Source organism: Lepisosteus platostomus, chromosome 1 (genome assembly GCF_059453375.1).
Source record: "Lepisosteus platostomus isolate fLepPlt1 chromosome 1, fLepPlt1.hap1, whole genome shotgun sequence".
Taxonomy (NCBI): domain Eukaryota; kingdom Metazoa; phylum Chordata; class Actinopteri; order Semionotiformes; family Lepisosteidae; genus Lepisosteus; species Lepisosteus platostomus.
This window is the reverse complement of record NC_142611.1, coordinates 67,480,451-67,502,999: the sequence shown is the minus strand read 5'-3', so window position 1 is coordinate 67,502,999 and position 22,549 is coordinate 67,480,451. Positions and strand designations below refer to the sequence as shown.

General features: G+C 40.4%; 1 protein-coding gene across 9 annotated transcripts in view; it reads left to right on the top strand.

Moving 5' to 3' along the window:
* Positions 1-14,801, top strand: part of LOC148678548 (vitamin D3 receptor A-like) — an 81,524-nt gene extending 66,723 nt beyond the window's left edge. For all 9 annotated transcript variants that reach the window (XM_088633853.1, XM_088633891.1, XM_088633847.1 and 6 more), the window contains 6 exons: positions 1,407-1,591; positions 1,996-2,104; positions 3,543-3,717; positions 5,485-5,636; positions 6,212-6,328; positions 7,325-14,801. In XM_088633853.1, coding sequence (XP_088489979.1) covers positions 1,407-1,591; positions 1,996-2,104; positions 3,543-3,717; positions 5,485-5,636; positions 6,212-6,328; positions 7,325-7,575 — 989 coding nt within the window. In that variant the 3' untranslated portion in view covers positions 7,576-14,801. The remainder of the gene's footprint in view (positions 1-1,406; positions 1,592-1,995; positions 2,105-3,542; positions 3,718-5,484; positions 5,637-6,211; positions 6,329-7,324) is intronic.
* The last annotated feature ends 7,748 nt before the right edge of the window (positions 14,802-22,549 follow it).

Below are 22,549 nucleotides of genomic sequence, written 5' to 3'. Positions count from 1 at the left end.
TTTTTATTTAAGGTAGTCAGTATTTTTTAGCACATGACAATGTTGCCATTTACTAATGTTACACTTTTTTGTGTTTTGAGTGCTTTCATTTTGCAAAAAGAAAACCAGTCTAAATCTTTTGTACACTCATACGGTTTAATGTTTTTCCTGAATGGAGTGGAGTTCATACTTTATCTGTTAACCTAAAATTGTGAGCTATGCACTTTGTATATTACCTTAGGTCGCATAAATTGTCTCTAATAGAAAGTACCTGTGCATTTTGACATTTTGTATGTTTACAATTTCTTTGAAAACTGGAGAATATGAGAGTAGGATGCTGCTGGAAAAAATAGCAGGCTACACATGTGAGGAGACCATTTAGTCTCCTTTACTTATTTAAGTGTTGAAAGCTCATTCAGTTATTTCTGAAGAGGTCCTGTAAAGTCCACTTTTAATAACATTTCTGTATAGTTTATTCCAGACAGTCTTTTTTCATGGTATCGAGGTGACCTACATTTCAAGCCCAAATAGGTTTTCTCCTAATAGTGGTGTTCTGTAGGGCATTATTTGTTGAAGTATCCAGTTGTCAGATTCGCTGAATCAACTGGGGAGATTTTGGCTGAAGGGGTGCACTGATGAAGTGACCATAAAAGTGAGCTTTTTAAAAAAACGTAATCTATTTTTATTATATAATTGCCCATCTCCGCAATGGACATCTATCACCTTGTCAGTGGAGGGGTGTTGCTTACTGGAGTCACACAATCCTGCTGGTACTGTGAAGTTGCATAGGTCACAGTTTATATAGCTGAAAGGAACCCCAAGGCCCCACCCCTCTTTTAAGATAAGATAAGATCACTTTATTAGCCATATACAATTTCTTGCATTAGGAATTTATTTTCGCATACCCAAGCTTGCTCTTTATGAGACACACAGGCACACATAGGAGAGAGAAGCTTGGGGTCAGAGCGCAGAATCAGCCATTTATACGTCGCCCCTGGAGCAGTTGGGGTTAAGGGCCTTGCTCAGGGGCCCAATGGAGTAGGATTCCTCTGCCAGCTGCAGGATTTGAACCGGCAACCTTCCAGCCACAGTCGCAGGAAAATGAAATCAAATGCTGTGAAACTCCTCTTTGGCATAACCAGGCAAGGTGTTTGCTCAGATAGCAAGTCAAGCCATGTAGTCCAGATATCACAAGTTCACCAGACACCTACAGGTTTCAGGTAACATAAGTAGGTAATGCTCTGCTCCCTTAATCAGTGCTCAGTGCCCTACCAGGCACAGCGGAGCTTGCAGCATATCAAAAGATGAAGGCTACTAATCGATGTTTAAGGTGCAGGCGAGGCAGTTTTTCCCACCCAGGAGTTGTAACATCAAAGCCGAAGCCCGGGTTGTGGTGTTGTGACTCTCCATGTGTTTGTCCATGGCAGTCATCCTGACAGACGAGGAGGTGCAGAGGAAGAAGGACCTGATCATGAAACGGAAGGAGGAAGAGGCCCTGCGGGAGGCGTCACGGCCGCGGCTCAGTGAGGAGCAGAGCAGGGTCATCTCCATGCTCGTGGAGGCCCACCGCAAGACCTATGACGACTCCTACTCCGACTTTAAGCAATTTCGGGTCAGCACACCTCCTACTGCTGTCTGCCCCAAGGAACACGTCCACACACATGCTCATTACATATTCTTGCACGCGTTTGCAGAGATGTGCTTGATCTCCCAGGCATGCATAGGTCTCTGCCCTTTCTCATCTCTCCCAGAAGCATTCTGCAAGAAAAGCAATACATCTCCCACAAACACTATAGACTTAAATAAATTAGTTGGACCCAAACGTGCACAGTGAGCAAACTTGTGTATGAAAAGCAAGCCTGGCATTTAAGATGTGCATCTTCATTTCCTTTTATGTAAAATGACTTTTTCTTTTTGATCTTGGCCGTTTGCTGTGCAGTGCTAGTCATGGATTATGTTCTCATCAGTGTGTTTGAGGCAGCCAGAAGTGACGAGTGGTGTTCTGCGATCTTTCAGCCTCCAGTAAGGGAGGGACCTGTGACGCGTAGCGCTAGCCGAGCCGCATCCCTTAACTCCCTCAGCAACCTTTCTGATGCCTCCTCCGACTCCTTTAGCCAATCACCAGGTGAGCCAAGAGCTAGTTACCTGCAGCCTTTGTAAACATGAGACCCCTGTGCAGTTGGGGGTCCTGCAGTACATGTTTCACTATATTCTGGACACTACTTCAGTAGGTACTGCAACAATGACATCTTTGTGACATCCATTCTCTTACAAGATGTTTTACAGATCTGATCGTGGTAAATGAGTTTCCCACTGCACAGAAATAGTCAGTTAAGTGGGGGTCAGTTCTTTCTTGAAAGTATTAATTGGATTAAATGGAGCAAAAGCACAGAAAAGAAGTGCCAAGGGTGCCTAGTTGCCTAGCTGCACTGCTTTGTGTTCTCGATCAAGTAGTTATTCTGCATCATTTTACATTCCCCCGTCAGCACGATCGTAGCGGAGCGTGGCCATTCACAGCAAGTTTGCTTCTGGTCTATTTTTGCTGCATAAAGTCTAAGAAGAAAACTATAAATCTGTTGCATTTTCACATCAAGAAATACATATTACAGTATCTGTGCCACAAAGATGTTTTTGTTAACAATTCTTCTTATGCTGAATCTTGGATGTCGCAGCAGGGTTTCCTAAGTAGGAAATTTAAGCACTTGACAAACAGTCCCTCTCTGTTATATGCAGGAATGGACCCTACTCATAGAATCAGATTTATCTACATTCCTGTTTTTCAGCATGTGCCTTATGCCATGGTCCCTCTTGTCCTTTTCAGCATGGTTTCAATCTGTGCTGAAGTGTGACTGTTGCTTTAACAAACATTGCAGGAAGCGAAGATTAAAACTGAGCATGAACCAAGTAACACCTGAATTTAAAAGCTTTCTCATTACAACAGGTCAAAATATAAATTGTCAAAACCAGAAAATGTTGACTCCCACTCACCGCTAATTAATTAGCCTGTGTCTTTATCATTTCTGGCACCAGCCAAAGAAACATAGCGCTTCCGTGACACTGATTGAGGGTTGGGTCATATGAACTAATGAGTAGAGCGGAGGCTGAGAATTTAAGTAAACCCGGTACATTTAATCAGCCTGGGCTTCAATATATTTGTGTGTGATTCTGCAGTGGCCTAATGATCACAAATACTGTTAAAGAGGTACATGGTTCACCCAGTTCATTATGTGCATAGTGGGTGCAAATAACTTTGGTTGCTTTTTGCACGTATACTGTAGATGAGACTATGGAGAACATGTTGACAATGACTGTGCACCCTAGAGGGCGCTACAGTAGCAGATATGCTGATGATATAACCTGTGAAGATGCTGTTCAATCTTTGTTGGATAGCAGTGGTGTTTTTGCCCTCTGGTGGATAATGCTATTCTCCATGGCCACATGTTCCTCATTGTCTAAGCTGTACGTTTACTAAGTGACCATATGTCATCGTCAGTTTTCAAATCATCATGATTTTCATTATACTGTGTTGTCACCTAACCTATAAAAATGTATTGTGCCGACAGAGTCGGTGGACATGAAGCTGATGAACTTCAGCAACCTGTTGGCAATGTATCAGGGAAACAGCCCAGAACCCCAGAAGGACCCCACCGGACTCTCCATGCTGCCCCACCTGGCTGATCTGGTCAGCTACAGCATCCAGAAGGTCATTGGGTTTGCCAAGATGATCCCTGGGTTCAGGTACACAAGCCAATGTTGGTGTTTTCGGAGGGTGGTTCCAAAATACTGCTTTGATGTCTAAATTGATTTCTTATTTTTTTGCAAAACAGACAAGGAGAAGGTGAGAGCCTCACTTCTCATTATTTCACCATGTTGGTCAGGAAGGAAGGGAGAAATATCGGAACTATCTTGCATACTTTTTAAGCAGTGTTGAACTGGATTATCACGATACCTACTGAGCTGCTTTTTTTACAGGCCACAGCCTGTCCTCTGTGTCAAGCAGCATTTCTCAGTAAACTGCTGCAGGCCCTTTCTACCATGCCAGAAGAACTTACCTGTCCTAATGTGTACTGATTACAACCAGTGATTTACCAAAGAAGGAAAGGTGGTATCTGTCAGTTCTGCATTCATGCTTATTCCTTAGGTATACTTCTTTCCCATTTCCCCTGATCATTATTTTCAGACAAGCTGATGTTGGTGGAATGGGCATTTGTGGGAAAAGAAATTTTCACCCAAAAGTGCAAGCTGAAATTTACATTAAAGGGAAATTACATAACCGATGAAATGATAAAAGATGCCAACAATACTCACTGGTTGCAATAAACGGCATTTAGCTGTGGATGTCTTTAGATGCATGTTTTAAATTCCAAAATGTTTTTTCTTTTGTTGACTATGCTTTATGAAAGCAATTAGCAATTCATTTTGTTTTAAATGTGTTCACATACGTAATTTATATTAAAATAATTTTAATTTTAGATCCATGATCTGTTTTTTCTTTCCGAAATGGCAGAGTGGGACTGTTCTTACTAAATTGTAGGTTTGTTACAAATAAAGACCTGTTATCATTCAGCCACGCCATTGTCCTAAAAATGATGAGGATAGGGAATAGAAGTTTCCCTCCTTGGTTGTCTTACCATAGTCTTCTGTCATCACTTGAATTGAACCTGAAAGCTTTAACGTTTCTGGCATGCCTCTACGTATTGTGATGTTGTTCACGTTCAGCCATGGGGGGTATTTGCAGTGTATAGATTACTACATTCTCTGGAGAGACATTCCAGAAGGAGCAGTGCTTCCCACACTGTGGACCATGACAGGCTCTTGGAATTGTGCCATGTACTCGGAAGAGAATGTTTTTAAACAGTGTGGATCAGGAGTTCCGTGTAGCATTGTCCATCACTGCACCGAAGTTTTCTCTTAAATTTTTCTCATTTAAATTTTGGTAATTTCTTGCAATGTGAATCGATTACATGTGAATCGTGTTTTGAAATCAGTCTGGGATTTCTAAAATTACTGGTGAAATATCAAGTTAAAGGGGATTTTCATTCTCAAGCACATAAAATTTAATTTAATGTCTGTAATGTGAGTTAAATATTAATGCTCTTAGAGGTGCCCACTTTTGTTTTTTTTCCCAAGACTGTCAGTATTTAGTTGATTAACAATGCAGCAACACTCAGATAAGCATTTCAACAATTGGCTGCAACTCGATTATTTGCCATGCATCTGTCGAAATCAGGATGCCTCCTGTGCTCTGGTTTTTGGAAGGTTTGTGACCTCTGCTTCATAGAAAGAAGGAAAACTAGATGGCAAGTGTTACTTAAACTTAGCTTAACTTCTTTTGTTCAAACATGATCTATATTTATTTGTAAAAATGGAGCCTGGGGCATTCTTCCTTTCCTTTCTGTTGTCTCTTCTTCCAAGCTGCTGTTAGGTTGTCACTGATGGTGACAAGGTGTGTTGAAGTATTGGACATCGGGGTGTGACTGGATTTTCTTTATGCACAATTTTCAGAGACCTGACTGCGGATGACCAGATAGCTTTACTGAAGTCCAGTGCCATTGAGATCATCATGCTGCGCTCCAACCAGTCCTTCAACTTGGAAGACATGTCCTGGACCTGTGGCAGCCCAGATTTCAAGTACTGCATCAATGATGTCACAAGGGGTAAGGGGCAGACTGGTCTTAAGACTGCCCACACTGGGGATTCCCCAGTTCCAAGCTCTACATACCAGCTACACACAATTACTGTATAAGCATTATAATGGTTGGTTCTATCTTAGTTTCTTTCTTAGTTTGTGCCAGTATTAAAATAGTTGTTTCTGTGCTAATTCTTAGTTTACTCCAACACAAATTAAGCTAAAAGAAGTTACGATTTTGTAAGCCCTCCTTTGGGTTTGATAACCCTGAAGAGGCATATCATATTGCCTTTTTAACAGTCTCTGTTGTAGAAATGGGTATAAATAAAATCTGATCATTGTTTAGAAATGTATGTTTTGCAGTTATGCTATTCATGTTTTCAGTACTCCTTTTCATACATTATCACCTCCATGTGTACTCCATGTTCAAATCTCTTGATGTATGTGAAGGGTGTGAATTCATTTGGAGTTTATTATGCCTTCAATTTATCACAGTCTGTAAGTAGAACATCTTTTGTTAACTCACCCTCTTGGGTTCATTGATTGTGTGCTGCCTCAGTTCATTGACAATTTATTTCCATCTTGCTACCCTCTGTCCACCAGCTGGACACACAATGGAGCTCCTGGAGCCACTGGTGAAGTTCCAGGTGAACCTCAAGAAACTCAATCTAGATGAAGAGGAGCATGTGCTGCTGATGGCCATCTGTCTGCTATCCCCAGGTAAGAGTCTGTCTGTGTGCCTCCTCTGAAGTGTTCAGCTGATCTTGCATTCATGTTCGCAGCATTAATATTAAGCCCCAAGACCATTTTTGTTCGTTGTGTGTCAGAATACTTCATAAAGTATTTTAATCATGATGCTTAACATTGTGCAGAACAAAGTGCACAGAAAGACAGAATGTGCTTTAAACCAGCGGTATTGTAGCGGAGGTTTATCTTTTTCCTTTCTTTGTATTTTGGTTAAAATAAATGATGTTGAGTTTACAGGCTGTTGCTGGAGGTAGGTGTGGATATTGGCTTTTTCCTCTTTGAGTTCTCCTGTTTGTCTCTATCTCTGTATATCTGTCAGTAGTTGTGGCTTCTTCCCCTGGATCGAACTTGGTTCACCCTTATGTGTGATTGGTTGTGAATGCTTGCATAGATGCACTTTTGCGTGTCCTTCCAGATTTGTTTGACCTTCAGCTACAGAAAAAATGACCAGAGGAGAGTTGGTACTAGAGCACTCTAGTGTCCCCTTAAATGAGCTTATTAGCCCTTTCAAGTCACACCTAGTATTGGGTGCTCTCACGAGATAGGTCAGACTGTGACAAGCCCCTTATGCTTTGTGCTTTTGGCATGTAAGTTCAGCAGTGTCTCATACTGCACCACATGGTTCGGGTATTGCTGTGTGCTATTTGTTTCAGGCTGTCCCAAACCCTCAGAGTATATGCTGTAACAGTTTGAAGGATAGAGGTATAATATAGGTTAGCAGCTGCAAAAAAACTGAGGCTGAAGTAGCATCTCTAAGGCAAACTAGAGTATAAGTAAGGTTAGGAGCAAGAGGAGGCTATACAAACTTTTTTTTTTCCTTTTCAATTTCTTACACTCATGCCTGTGGAGATAATTTTGAAGCTTCCTGCTTTGGCACTTTGGGGAAAAATGCTGGAAGACCCAGGGCAAGGGGGTTTGTCGTAAGTGTTGCAGGTACTGGATCCCAGACGCTGTGTGCGTGTTTTTCAGACCGGCCAGGCGTCCAGGACCACGCACGGATCGAGGCCCTCCAGGACAAGCTGTCGGAGATCCTGCAGGATTATATCCGTGTGCATCGCCGTAGCCGGCTGCTCTATGCCAAGATGATCCAGAAGCTGGCGGACCTGCGTAGCCTGAATGAAGAGCATTCCAAGCAGTACCGCTGCCTGTCCTTCCAGCCAGAGCACAGCACGCAGCTCACGCCCCTGGTGCTGGAGGTGTTTGGCAGCGAGGTGTCCTAGCCAGTGCAGAGCAGGATTAGATAGATGGCTGCTGAATCCTGATGAGGTACCTCCTCTCGTTTCGAGTCCAAAAGGGAATTAGAAGATACAGTATTCTACATAGATATATTTAAAAAAAAAAGATTGGTTTATGTCAAAGTGAATTAATTTATCACATATTGTTTGCAAGGATGTGTGTATCTACAGTATGTATATGTGTGCACATTTGCATAAGCATGTATATACTATTGTGAAATGCTTGCTTTCTTTGTGCATAGACATGCTGTCATTTTTGTACACACATATACATAGCTTTCTATAAATACACCTAAAACGTAAGCTGCCTTCTGTTTTTAATGTTTGTTTATAAATATCTGAAATAACCACTTCTGTAAAGTTCAGGATACAGAAAGTGTCTATTTGTAGGTCTTGTTTTTTTGATCTCGGTTCCATGTTCGAAGCCCTCGCCTGTCCTTAAGTGCCATTATCACCCTTCTCGGCATCAGTTTAAAAAAAAAACATTCTTTGTAGGAAAAATGTTCTTTGTTCCCAGTCTCCCATCTTTATCTGCCACAAATCGCACAAGATCAGTTAAAAGCTTAAATCATTTCGGGCTGTTATGCTTTTGAGAAATTACACTGCCCTGTCTATATGATACAGTCAGTACGTTCAGATGATACATTATCTTAAGTGCTGAGGTGACCACAGTGAAGTTTTCACTATTCCACACCTCCATACTGGGTAATACATTTAATGCTTAAAGACTTAGTAGTTACTTGTTGAAGGGGTAAAGAGATCATTGTCTGATTGTTCTTTGTATTTGACTGCCCCCTGGTGGTCAGAAATTGTAAATACTATTCTGTGTGTTTAAAAATCAACAGGTAAATGCAAAGATAATTTAAAACAAGTTTCCAAAAATATGCAAATGTTTATTTTTTAATAACACTATGCTTTGCCTAGTACTTTATTTTTGTGTATGGGACGCCTTTGTTGTGTGATATAACTTGGAATTGGGGGGGCTGCAGGGAGGGAGACTTAAAATGTGGTCAGGATGTGTGTTTTTACATTAGAAGACAATGCTGCTCGTAAGTGAAAGCCATAGACAGCTGAAACAGTCAAGCGAGCACGTTGCAGCAAGTCTAACAGCAGTGGTACATGACCAGCTACAATTCCAATGATCTATTCCCCACTTTTCCGGGTGAACACGTCAGAATGCCAGAGCCTATCCTGGAAGAACTGGGTTCAAGGCTGACTGAGGACTCTGCTGTTGACCTTGATAGGACCAGACATCACAAGGTCCTGTAGAAATGGACAGTTGAAATGAACCAAAGCTATGTGGCATGTCTTTCGCTGAAGGAGGAAACGAGAGCACATGAGGAAAATGTGCATGAACTCTGGAGAAGAAATGCAAGCTCACCACACCGGTTACCGGAGGTTTAAACTAAAATAAGGACCATGATACTGTGAGGCAGAAATGCGAACTGCTGTGTCACTGTGTCACCTGCTGCGTTTTAGAAATATCAGCTTTGATAAAGATAGCCAAGTTTTCCAAATATTTCCCTTATCAAACATTGAGTTACATTCAGTAGTTCTGTTTTTTTTGTTTACAATAACTTTTTGATTTCTTATCTTTTATATGTATGTAGTTGCTGGACAAAATATTAGGAAGCTAAAGCCAAAAGAATAGCAGCAAAAAAAGTTCCATCACCATCCCTAGCCAGAATGATCCCTAGCTCTCCGTTTGCATTGAAAGCTGTATGGGAACCCTACATACAGTTCAGTCCCACACACTGTTACCCTCATCACAGTTTCACCTCAAAGCAATTCTGCTAGTAGACTGAGATGGGATCAGATTGCTGATATTTCAAAACCCTGTGTCATCCCCAGTTTAGACGGTTCTTGCTGCTCGAAGTAACCTAGCACATTATTTATTGGAGTGTTCCTGATATTGACACATTACTACATCTTCATAACAGCCATCATTCATCAAAGTAGATGTTGCACATGCACGTGGTGGATTCATGTAATGATGTCATTTGGGGGTGGTTGGGGTATAGCCTTTAATACTGTACATGGTTTTGATGCATTGATTTTGTATTGCCGATCAGTACAGAAAGCACAACAGAGCTAGAAAAGATAAGAGTTTTAAGTGATTGTATAATTTTATCAATGTTCTTTTGAGATCCGTAAACCCAAGGTTTCTTTATTTTTGTCCTTTGGTTTTATTCCAGCTGAGCTCAGGATTTTAATTGAACAATTAATACTGTAGATTAAACAATTAACTGTTTGGCTTTATTAGACTTTTTTGGTTTTCTTAAGCTCTTAAAGCAGGGAGCAAAACCCTGTCAAATGTTTTTTTAGTAAATTGTAACTTGCATCTATTTACAGTAGGTGCTTGTACTGTAAATGCACTTAAACTACAGTTAAGCAAAACCAAAGTTCAACTGGGATGGAAACTAGAAGACAGTTATGTTTTGGACCCGGATTTTGCAAGTTCACATGCTAAGTCTGGTGCTGTAACTTGGTGCTTTTCAAGCACCTTGCAATGCAGCAGAATGTGTATCTGATTTGTGATCAGGCTGCTTCTTAATGTGTGTCCTGATGTGGCTGTACCATACATCATCCACTGTCAAACACAGTGAGGGCCAAAAAGAAGGACCCTGTTTGCCTTAAACACAGTGGAAGCTGTTTGGAATACATTACTAAAGGATAGGTCTGCAGTTAGTGAAGCATTCAAGTGGGTACTGAATTTCTTTAATCACTTTGCTCTGTGGGAATGTGCTGCACTACCTCCTTGATTATTTAAACCCAGTTCAATTAACGTTTTTCCTGCATGGCAGTTTTATGGGTCTTCTGTATGCATCGCTGAATTTGATATTGCTGATACTTGACCCCTCTGCTCTTTATATAATTACATGTGCTTACGCAAGTTATCACTTATATGCCCATTACTTGTCCGTAGCGAGTGTTTGGTATTTGCATCTCTAACAGATAGATACTTTATTGATCTTGTGAGGGAAATTGAAGTGCAACAGCAGCTTTTCACAGACAACACTGCCACAGTGTGACGAATGCTACAATAATGATAGTAAGATACATACAATACAATCAGTACAGTGAGGGGTGCACTAAAAGAGTTACTCACAGTCCGGACACACAAAGAACAAACTAGAACAGAACAGTATGCAGAAAAGCAATTTCTTTAAAATCATTTTAAAGATTTTAACAGTGTCCCTAAGTCCAGTCCCAGTCACCCCGAGAATGATTTTAAAGGTTTCTTGCATTGCTGCAGCAAGACATCAAGATTAGGAAACAAACTTAGACACAGCCTCCTGTGGAATCAGCATTGACATGATGACTTTGATGGACATTCCCGCTGTTCTCTTGGCTATATTTTTTCGTGCTCTAAGCAAAGGGACGGCACAAACATTGGCTTCAGATTGCGACTGCACATTGAAATCTGGAGCCATGAAGGTGATGGGATTTCAAGGTACTGCACTCTTCCAGTCGCAGTTGCAATTGTCAAGGTGCATGTTAAGTGAGGAAATTGCCAAATGTCAATTGCTGTTTTTGTGCTGGCGTGACATTGTGTCAGCCTGGTGTTCTTCAGCGATGCCTGCAGGACTCTCACAACAGACAACCTGCAGTGTCAGTGTGCACATCTGTGGTTTTTTGTGAGGGAATTTGAACTACCGCTCTTCTCAGGAACCTTGCAGAGGTGTTTTTGGGTCTGAGAGACTATTGTGCAAAAGGAGTTTAGTATACAGTTTAGAATCATTTTTCATTGATAGTTATTTTAGAATCATTTCTCTTTTCAATTCTTCTCAAATATTCACTATTTTAAAAGCTTTGCTATATACTGTATCACAAGTGCCAAAAGAGTTTTCTCTTTCACTGTCCTAGACAGACAAAGGGATGCCAGCCCTGTTGCCTGTAAATATTTTTAAGATAGTGCTTAGATAGTAGATTTTTTAGCTGTTCCAGGGTAGAAAATTACCATCTGAAGTTATATATTGATTTGTGTTGCTGCGTTCATTCCTTGCATACCTTAAAATAATCCAAGTTGAACAGTCCATGTGAGAACAATGTAAACCAATCATGATGCAGTTCTCATGAAGACACCAAAAAAAATTTCAGCAGGATCTGAGTCCAGCCCAACACAAACTATTCCCTTATTTACAAGTTCTTATTGGATTGAAGCTCCTCCCAGAGATACGAGGTGATTGTGGTTCCCAAAGTGGAACGTCTTAGCCAAAACAAACTACCTCTCACATACGTTTCTATTTATTACTTCAGATACATTAAGTAATTACCTCATCTCCTGCAAAGTGAATATTGCAGACTGTGATACCTTAGGGATACGGGGCCCATTCTTAACTTAATTTTTCGTGTAGAAGTCTTCAGTTTGGAGCTTCAGTACACCCCTGGAAAGATTTTGGGAATGGCTGAGCTATTTTCATTTTTTTTATTCAGATGGGAGATATGAATCTGCAGTAAGTGCAGATCAATCTTCTTGCCCATCAGTTTTTCTTCTACAAATTCTACATTTTTAGTTTGGAAATTCATTTTTTTCTGCTGTACATTACAGTACAGTGGCTCATGGTCACCAGCAAACACAATGTGAACTGTTTACTCATTGGTCTAAAATTGTTCCAATACTGTGCTACAGAAGAACATCCCAATCTAGAATTTCATATGCATGTGAGGTTATAAAGGCAAACCCATGTGGCTGCACTTTTAAATTTGCTTTATTTTTTCAACCTTTTTAAAAACGAACAATTCTTGTGTAATTCCTAGAAAATTGTTCTTAAAGACACTACCTGCAACATGCAGATAAAATAAGAGACTGACCCATTAGTCCATTTCTCTGAAAGCTAAACCTGCTATACTGACATTGTTGTCCCAACAGTTGCTGGCCATCTGTGTCTCTCCCCTATCAGTATTGTGCCCTGCCATCTCGCTGCCTTGCTTTATTCCAGTTATTAACAGTTTTAGTTAAATCTCTTTTTAATTTTCTGTCTAAGATTCTAGCTAGAACATTCAAGTGGGCCAGTCTCTATGTGCGCATACAGTAACAGCAAAGTCCTGGCTTTTTCACAGGATGAAATTCAAGTTTCTCACTTAGAACCCTCTATTTGCTCTATAGTTGTAAACAAAACAATTTCTCCTAGTTGTGTATCAGACTGGGGCTCATTTGATCAACAATAATGCTTGTTGAATCTATAAATAAATCACTTACAGGGTAAAAGCACATTTTTTTTTATTTTTAGATGTTGTAAATCTCATGTGACATTCAGCTGTGTGGTAATGGTGGGGGGAAAAAAAGATGCAACACTGACATTTTTTGTTTGGAATTCTAACAGAAAAAAAGACAAGGTTATAAAGCTCTTTGACAATTTTTTAATGCAAAAGGAAAAACACTACTCCTACAGCTGGGCACTCCTGTTTTATAGCCTTTGGGAGTTAAAATGGGATGCCTGTGCTGGTTAACCAGAATGTCTGTCTGAATTATCTGATACTTCAGGTGTCATAATTCGCTCTACTTTCTCCTCAGTGCAAATCTTAAGGTGTCTGTGTGACCTCCAGTGGAAATCTCATGACTGGACATAGAAAACACATTTAGGGTAGTGCAGAGACAGCTGGTGATCTGATCTGAGGAATCTGGCTTTTGACCAAATGGCCATGCTACAGCTGACATTTGGGCTGAATGCAAAATGTATTTTGTACTTTTAAAAGACAATTTGAGAATTATTTTTCAGCAGGGGTGCATTTTTTTCCTCTCAATATAAATCATATGTAATTCCTAAGCAACATCTCCCAGGAGCACAGACTCCATCTTTCTGTGATGCTGTCCCTCACAACTGTTCAAGCACTTCACCGACTTTCCCATGAGACACAACCTATTGTGCTCACCTGCATGTACATCCTAAGTAAAAACAGATTTGTAGATGAATAGATAAATTAGAACTGGGCAAAACATGTTCGTTAACAGATAGGTTTGTATATAGATGTTATGGATTTTGCACTTTACATTTAGATTATTGAAAATCTAAATGGTAGAGAAAATATATATTTGTAAAAAAAATGTAAGAAAATTACAAATTACGGTTTGTATGGGGAGACTCCATACAGTGGTTAGAGGGCTCCCCCTAGTGCCACTTTGTGCATGATATCTTCAGCCTTATATTGACAGCAGCTACCAGTCTGTCTGCCCCCTGTGTGAAGGCTTCATGCTCACATTATATAACTCTTTATTTTGTGTGGGGGTGTGTAGGCCCAAGTATAGTGCCTTTCAAGGCCCGGACCTGTTCTAAATTTTAGGATTGCAAGCAAAGGATTTTGCAGAGCCAAATTTGTACGATGAGCTTCTCAAGTTGTTTCAATAACGTTGTTAGCTTTTACTATTGCTCATCAGAATTTCTGAACCTTTGAAATTGGTCAGCATGTCTTAGCTTATAGGGAAAATCAAGCAACAGTGAATCAGGTTGACGGCCTCTGGAGTCTGGTAGAATACACGACTTGACATTGTGCGATGTTCACTGTTGCTGTTCATCCCACAGTGATGTGGTTTTGATAAAGAAACGTTATTTTATAGAATAAGGTTTTTTTTCTTGATTTTATTTAAAACATTTAAGAAATGTATACATGTGTTCTTAAAACATTGAACATTTTTTGGGGGTAATGAGGACATACATTATTATGAATATAATCAAATGTAATGCCTTAAACTGTGTGACTCTTGACCTGTAGAATTACATTAATGGTTTTGCAGCTGGATGCTGCAGCAAAACTGAATAAAAATACCTCTGGTAACCAATGGCCTCCCTCTTGTCAGGGACTCCTGTTGTCAGTCCCTTACAGTGTAAAATCTTTCTAGACTTCTGTTCTCGGTTTTCACCTCTTTTTGGGAATTCAAGGTCTTGACTCGTGTTTCGTTTTATTTTGCTCTGTTAAATTTCAGTTTTCCCACAAGTGCTTAGAACGAAAACATTGCTGAAATAAGTCGGATCTCTAACCAAGCTTGTGTCTTGGACTTGTTGACGCAGTGTTCCACACTGACTTGCTGCATGTCACTATGAAATATTATCAGTGCTATCATTATTCATAGTATTACGGCATTGCCCTTGTGTTCGTCTCAGATTTTTTGTTTCCACTTTAAAATTCCTGTACATTTGATTCTGTGTATTTGTAAGCAGTGGAAAAAAAAGTTTTAAAAATTCAAATAAAGAGCTATACATGCTGTGACATTTAACTGTGAATGTGCTTTTGTTAATTATTTTTTTTATGTTTTGCTCAGAAGGATTTTGTAGAGTGTTCAAACTTGAGAAAATGTCCTAAATCCTGCTTGTGAAAGAATGAACAGAATGGGAGGTGACTTGCCCTCGGTCCTTTTCCTCAGTGGTCTTTGGTTTGCAGTCGATGTGAATGGTCACTAGTTGGAGTGGGTGATTTTTACCAACTACTAATTTATTTGAATGCAGCAGAGTGTTTTACGGGAGCGATTCAGGTGAAGTATCTCGTTTAAGGTTACCACAGTGCTCTCTCGCCTGGGATTCGAACCTACATCCTTCCACTAACAAGTCCAGAGCACTAAACACGGCTCCCTCTGATTTCACCTGAATCCATGAGGAGTGAGGATGCCAGTGTGGCTCCTCCTGTGATATTTCAAGATCTAAATGGTGGGGCCTGTTGGGTACAACATTTATTGGTTGGTCAGTGCACTTGCAGGACTACATTCCAGCTCAGCTCTCAAAGACCTAAATATTATTGGCTCAGTTGAACCAAATTAACACTTTTCCCAGTTCTTCTGCTGTAAAGAGACCTAGCAAACCTGTTACATCCCTATAGTCTCAGAGCTGGTCCACTGGGATTTGGCAGATATTATAAATAACTAATATAAGTTTTGAAGGTCTGATACATTTACATTGTCATTAACTTCTCATTGAACAAATTCAGATACAAAAATAATGTTTTGGTAGAATAGTTAATACATTCAGTACAGGTTCGGTTTATTATGTATGACTTGTGTTATGTAGGTCAGTATTGATTTTGGTTCAACTGAGGGGTTTTCGTGTACCAGTGTCACTTTGTATTTGTTTTTTTAAGAGGCCATTGCTGAATATGGAGGTAACAAGCTTACTTTTGTAAAGCTGACACTAAGGAGCTGGCTGGCCATTGTTTTGAGCCTTTTTTTTAAACCAACTCTTGATATGCTTATTTAATAGTCACTCCACTGATGTACACTCAGCCGTGCTTAAAATAGTTGAAGTATCCCATTTGACTGAAAGTCCATAATTGTTCTTCCACTGTTGAAGGGGTGATTAGTCTTAGCCTAACTGCTGTAGACCTATATTTTTTAGGCCTTACCTAATGTCATGGAACAGACTGTTCGCAAGCAGTTATGCTTTGTTTTAGCAATTATATATAATCCAGTATGCAGTTTGGTTTAATTGGAAAATTACTTTCCTGTCTACTAATGACTGGAATAAGCTCTTTGTGATCCTCTGGGAAGAAAAGTAGTGTTTGAAGTAGATGCCATCAGTTGCAACAGTGCAGTTTAGTACCAGCTTTCCACTAGATGGCGGCTGTGTCACACCTTTTCAAGATTTGCTGTAGTCTTCTAAAGTCCTAACCAGTCACAGTCTCTGATTGGTTCTCAAATGCCTTTGGAGAAGAGGAGTGGTAACCCATCTGTGAGCTAGTAAACAGAGCAGTAAGTGGGATGTGCGTATAAACTGTTTTTCCTTATCCAGATTTTGTTGCCCAAGCGAATGGGATAAATTCTGGTATTTTCTGTGGCTGTGCCCTTTGGAAAGCATTGAGTTGTTCTGATGGCCTTAAACAATGGGCAGAACAACATGATTTAATTATTGTACATGCCCAGGAAAAAATTTAAATATTACAACCATAAATATTTACTTGAAAGGTCGGTTTAATTTTTTATTCATGGAGTGCCTGACAGCTCCAAATTATGCGCTGAGGTAATTTATCCACAATGCTGACTGGCAAGTTAAGGAAGTTGCCTTGTGGGATGCATGAGCCTTTTAGCCAAGGTAAATTAACTAGGTATTTGACATACTATAAAAGCAATTTTTTATTTGTATCACACGGTGTGCATTGTTACTCTGTACTCATGTCTAAGATGTAAAGCTACGTCATAAGTTTTTTAAAGAGGGTTTTCAGGATGTTAAGAGATTGGAAATGACTTAGTCCAGTGCGAGGCTGACGCACCCACCACCATAACACTAATATACTTCCTCTCTTTAAAAGCTGCCTGGCCTTGTTTTGGTTGTGTTACATAAAGCTTAGTCAAGCCCGGTACAAAAAAAAACAGCATGGGAAAAACATAATTCAGGACAGGATATTATGCACCGGGAAAGGAATGACAGAGCATATATAAGGCTTTCAAAAATTATATTGTTTTCCACAACCATCAGCACATATAGCTTTCAATGTCATTTTAGCATGTCCAGATCTGAAAACAAACAGATATAATTAAAATGGCGTTCTTAACCACTGGCATAACTTTGGGTTTTCCCCAGATGTTCAGCCTTTGACCTAGCTGGAAAAACTGACTAGAACCACAAATTCATTGCTGAGAAAATGTAAGTGTTCTCAAATGAAACCGACTTGTTAAACATGAAATACTGTACATTGTTACCTTCTTCATGTCCCCCACCTACAGTATGTAGAGGGCATTTGCAAATTCAAATCTTGTGGAAAGTGTTCCAATGCTACAGCAGTTGTCTGGTTGCCCCCCCAATGAGACACCTGGTTGCTAGAAACAAGCAAGGTACAAACTGTATTAATTTTTTAAAATGAGGATATATACGTGTATTAATGAAAATCAAAAACTTTTACTGGGCACCATTCCACGGCAGATGAAAGAATATTTCCGGGTTGAGGTGAAAAATATTTCCGAGTTTTTGCAAGTACTGTCTCCACTCCAGCTGTTCCCAGTGGGTTTCTCAATGGCACGGCCTGTTGTGTGTGTTGTGGTCGATTCTGTTGTGCTTTATTGTATGTGGCAAGGACCAGAACTGTGCCTGGCACCTGTTGTATGAGTATTTTCAGAACAACTCTGCCAAGTTGAAACTGATCATGTTCTTTATGCACGTGTTATCAATCGAGGCTAAATTTTAAAATTAAATTAAGGACTTGCGGATTTTTTTATCCCCTCTGTTAATGTGGATTTAATTAACTCTCCTGTCACGTGCTCTGCGCTCTTATGATCAACACGGGAACTGACTGACTGTAACTTGAAATGTTCCCCTTTAGCCATTAGCGTCTCCCTGGGAGGTTTTTCTTTGGGTTGTAAGTCTGTCTAATGTCTCACAGAATAAGGTCCTTGTGGTTACAGGTAAGGTAATTGATAATGATAAAACATAGGCTACTCACAACTAATAATTTCAGCATCTGTGTGACCTTACATGACAGGAATATGTTCTTGTAGGGGACTGATGGGAACTGATTCTAACTGCGTGTTTTATAAGCCAGTTAAAATATTTATTGGAGGGTGCGGTTTAATTTTTTTTTTAATGTAGTTTAATTTATAAAACAGCACTTCCTTGTGGCTCCCTTAATGCCATCATTAACACCCTTACTTCAGCTTCTGTATTTTTATGTTGATGTCGTACAGTAGTCCTTCTCCTGGTCTAGACACTCTTCTTTCGTCTTCAGGACCAAAGCTTGTGACATGGGACTTGAAGTCTAATAGGATTTTGTAACATCAGACCCACAAATGAAAGCAAGAAAAGAAGGCTGTGCACACCATAACCAGATTATTAATGCCAATGGTGACATTATATTCCCCTAAACAGAGGAAAAGGGAAAAAAAGCAAAAATGTTTCCAACTGCAGAGCTCAATTCAGGTCCAATGTCGATTTGTTGCCAGTACAATTCATCCATGCTAATGTACTACCATCTGAAACACATGGGCACGTGGTTATTTGCTTTTAATCCTTATTAATGATCACTGTTTAGAGGTTTCTAGAAGTAATAGGCACTGTGGTTGTCGTGGCATGTCATCTCAAAACCTGTCACTATATGGGGTTCTTTGGCATGGCTGTAGCAACCCAAGTCTCTGCTGACTTGTTTCAGCCTCTCTGCGATCCTGCGTCTTTGCTGTTTCTGTGAACTGGACATTTGTTCTTGAAACACCAAGCAGAGGGAGGGGGAGAAATCTGTGGCGGTGGTGCAAACTCAGTCCGCTGTGCGCTGCGGGTATCGATCTGACGAACCTCGGTTCAAGCCTCTGGGTGGTGTGAACTTCGGCTGTGCAGCGTGTGTTGGATTTGGGAATGCTTAGTCAGCCAATTAAAACGAAGCACGACCAGCTCATTTACATTGCGCCCGTGCTGTGTCGGGTATTTACTCGATCCCTCATGCACACCCTTACTTCAGGGTCTTTAGCCAATGCCTGCTGTACGTGACAGCCAGTATAGCTGCCGAAAGTTTGCAGGTGCTTGCGTAACATTTCAGGGCTTTTTTTAAAAAAGAAAATCCCAAGCCCAAGTTCACAATAACTCACAAAACCAGCGCGTTTTTTTATTCATGCTCACACACTGAAATCCATCTTTATGGCCTATTCTCAAGTTCAGTGTTCAATGTTGGAGGATGGTCAGCTTCCAGAATACCAATGATGACTCTGGTACTGCATCAATAAGCCCTTCCTGACAGGAAGAAAAGATAGAAGCATATATCCGAAAAGCACTGCAAAGAATTCCTGTATTTTCTACCGCGTGTGTCATACAGTATCTCTTAATTGCATGCTTGATGCTGTAACTTTTCTAACACCAGGAATATCTTTGGAGAATTTGTGGTACAGTAGTAGCAGTTGGCTCTGGGGAAGAATCTGCTAGTGTTCAAGCCTTGAATGAACTTATATTAAGTTTTGTCCTGTATCATTAAAAAGCTTAGCTAAATGATAAATGGTGTAAATTACATTTAAGTGCAGTATTAAAATTATACCGGATCAGTAAATGCTATTTTAACGTCATTTTTCGGGGTCAGAGCGGTGGCACTGTGGCTAAGGATCTGTGCCTGTGGCCGGAAGGTTGCCGATTCAAATCCCATGGCTGGCAGAGGAATCCTACTCCGTTGGGCCCCTGAGCAAGGCCCTTAACCCCAACTGCTCCAGTACAATGGCTGACCCTGCGCTCTAACCCTGGTATGCAAAAAGATGAATCCCTAATGCAAGAAATTGTATATGGCTAATAAAGTGATCTTATCTTATAATTGACCAGCCAATGCAGGTAGTAAATATCTTCTTTATTAAATAGGAGATGTCACTGTTGCATGATTCTGTTATGATGACTAATTGGAGTGTTATTAAAAATCTTGTTCTTTTCTGAGAGCAAACTCAGCTGCACTAAGTCAGTTAGCTGGTCATATTTGCATTACATAATACAAGGTCAACAGCTAAAAGCTAAGATCCTGCAAAAATCGAAAAGATTGGTAATTGGTAATTCTGCAGGGTAATTTAAGTGGCCTGGTTATCTTTCACTCGTCTCATCTTGTCTTAATGTGGCTGCATAATTATAAAGACCTTGTTAGACTTCGGAAACCAAACAAGGCTGGGCCTGGTCTCCTACTACTAGGATAGCAGATTTCTATGGAAAACCGGTTTGCTGCTCTAGGTGGTGCTGGTGGACCTGTAGGTGGCGCTCTTCTCCCTAGAGCCAATTTTCCAATCTATTGCTGCAGTATGGTGACTAAAAACTGTGCTGTTGGAGGTTAAGTGTGAAACCAAGGTTCCGACAACTTGTTTATTAAATATTCAAATTATACTTTTTGTAAAAGGAGTTTTAAATCTGATGTTCTGCCCCCAATCTCACTGAATTTCCATTTTAATTAAAGAAGCTCTTCCCCCTTTCTCCACCTGATCTGCTATGTAGTAGTAGATTGAGGTGGGACCCTTCCTATATTTTAAGCACTTTGGGATCCTTTGACTTGTAAGGTCTAAATGCAAGTGGTTGCCAGCAGCCATATCACCCTGCAACTCACAACTGGCAGCCCACTGAAGTTCAGCAGGTGTGAGTCTGGTCAGTACCTGGATGGGAGACCTTGGGAAAAATAAGATTGCTGCTGCAATTGCTCTTGGCAAGGCCAGTAGGGGGTGCTCACCCGTAAAACTGAGGTCCTTACTCTCGGTGGTCATTAAAATTCCCAGGGCATTTCTCAAAAAGAGTAAGGGTGTAACCCCGGTGTCCTGGCCAAATTTCCCATTTGCCTTTACCAATCATGGCCTCCTAATAATCCCCACCCATGAATTGGCTTCATCAATCTGTTCTCCTCCCCACTAAAAGCTGATCATACTGTAAACGTACTGTGTGCACTATGGCTGCCATTGCATCATTCAGGTGGGGCTGCACACTGGTGGTGGTGGAGGGGAGTCCCCATTACCTGTAAAGCTCTTTGAATGGAGTGTCCAGAAAAAGTTATATAATTGCAAGGAATTATTATTATATGAAGTGGTTATTGTTATACGCATTAATGTGCGGAGCTTATGTGATAAAGCCCTGATCAGTTCTTTATGAAAGTAGTTCAAGTAGGGAGCTGCGTCAGCATGCATAGGGTGCAAAGTAACAAGTAAATGTTTATTCCATGCTGAAAAGAAACACTATGTTTCAGCTGTGGAGCCTTCTTTGGGTGTGACACACAAAGAAATCTCCACAGCTGAAATGTGTTTTTCAGTGTGTTTAGGATGCTATGAAAGGTAAATAAGGACAAATTAGGAGGGGCACATTCTTCCCAGTTGCGAGCATCAAAGGTGATTGATCCAATATCAGTCTGTTTCTTGAATGACAGTGTATTCCCTAACCAACAGCCCTTCGTGCATAAGCACTGACTATACTTGTCCACCAGACTGAAAGAGTCTCGTCAGCCTCAACAGTGAACGGTCTTTTACCAGCCCGTCCACGTCAAAACAAGCAACCTCAGTGCAGAGATGGGGCAACCGTAATTGGGGTGAGTACAAACCTACCCATAGCCAGTTTCATGGTACAGAGATTTGCTTCTTTTCACATCACATGCTCCGAGCATTCGCGAGTCACGCGGCCCTGTTTTCATAACTTCCCTTAGCAATGCAGCAGTCTTGCCCAGAGCCATAAAATTGAACCAGTCATAAAAATTGTATTTTTTTCTGAGAACAAAAAGGCACTGCAATCTTATCAGTGAATCCATTCAGCCAGCATGGAGGACGACAGTTAATTGTCAGTGCTCATGTGAAGAGAGACACTGCTTGGGAAGATAAGACAGCTTAGCACAGACCGACCACCCTGTCTGTTACTCTGACAGAGATGATGGTGGGATTATGGAAGAGATACGGGGGCAGGAGTCATGTTTTTGCAGGAAAAAAAATGGTTTCAAAAACATCGCTCTGTGTAACAGCATAATTAAGAGTAGAAAAGCACAGTATTCAAGCAGAAAGTCTTTTTTTAACTTCATGGAGGGTCCATGACTTACACATCAGTAAAATTCTGAGATTAGAAGCATTTTTCTTTTCATCTTTGAGCTCATTTCAGAGAAAAGATGAGAATTGTACTTCCTTCTCCCCAAGAATGCATCATTCTTTCCTCCTGTCAAACAAGATCAGACTTAAGAGTTTATATTCTGTTTACTCCGAATTTATGATGTAACCATTCTGGAAAAGGGTTATTTTCTATACGTGGATTTTAATTAGACTTAGGAAACTTGGATGTAACATTTTGCTGGCAGTGAATCTTGGAAATTCTCTTCCATAATGATTGAAATGTACTCCGTTCATTTCATACGCTGTACTGTATGTGCTCAGGACCTCGTAAGTCTTACTTGATTACTTCAGACAATGCTTTTTCTGCAAAAAAACAACTTATTAAATCACAGAAAAAGATTTTTCACATCCTGGTCTTGCAGTCTAAGGACATATGTGGTATGTTGCAGAGAGAGTGAGGGAAGAGAAGAGTGAACAATGTTTCATTACCTAGTAATCTGCCCCACATTTTTGGTATTTTTT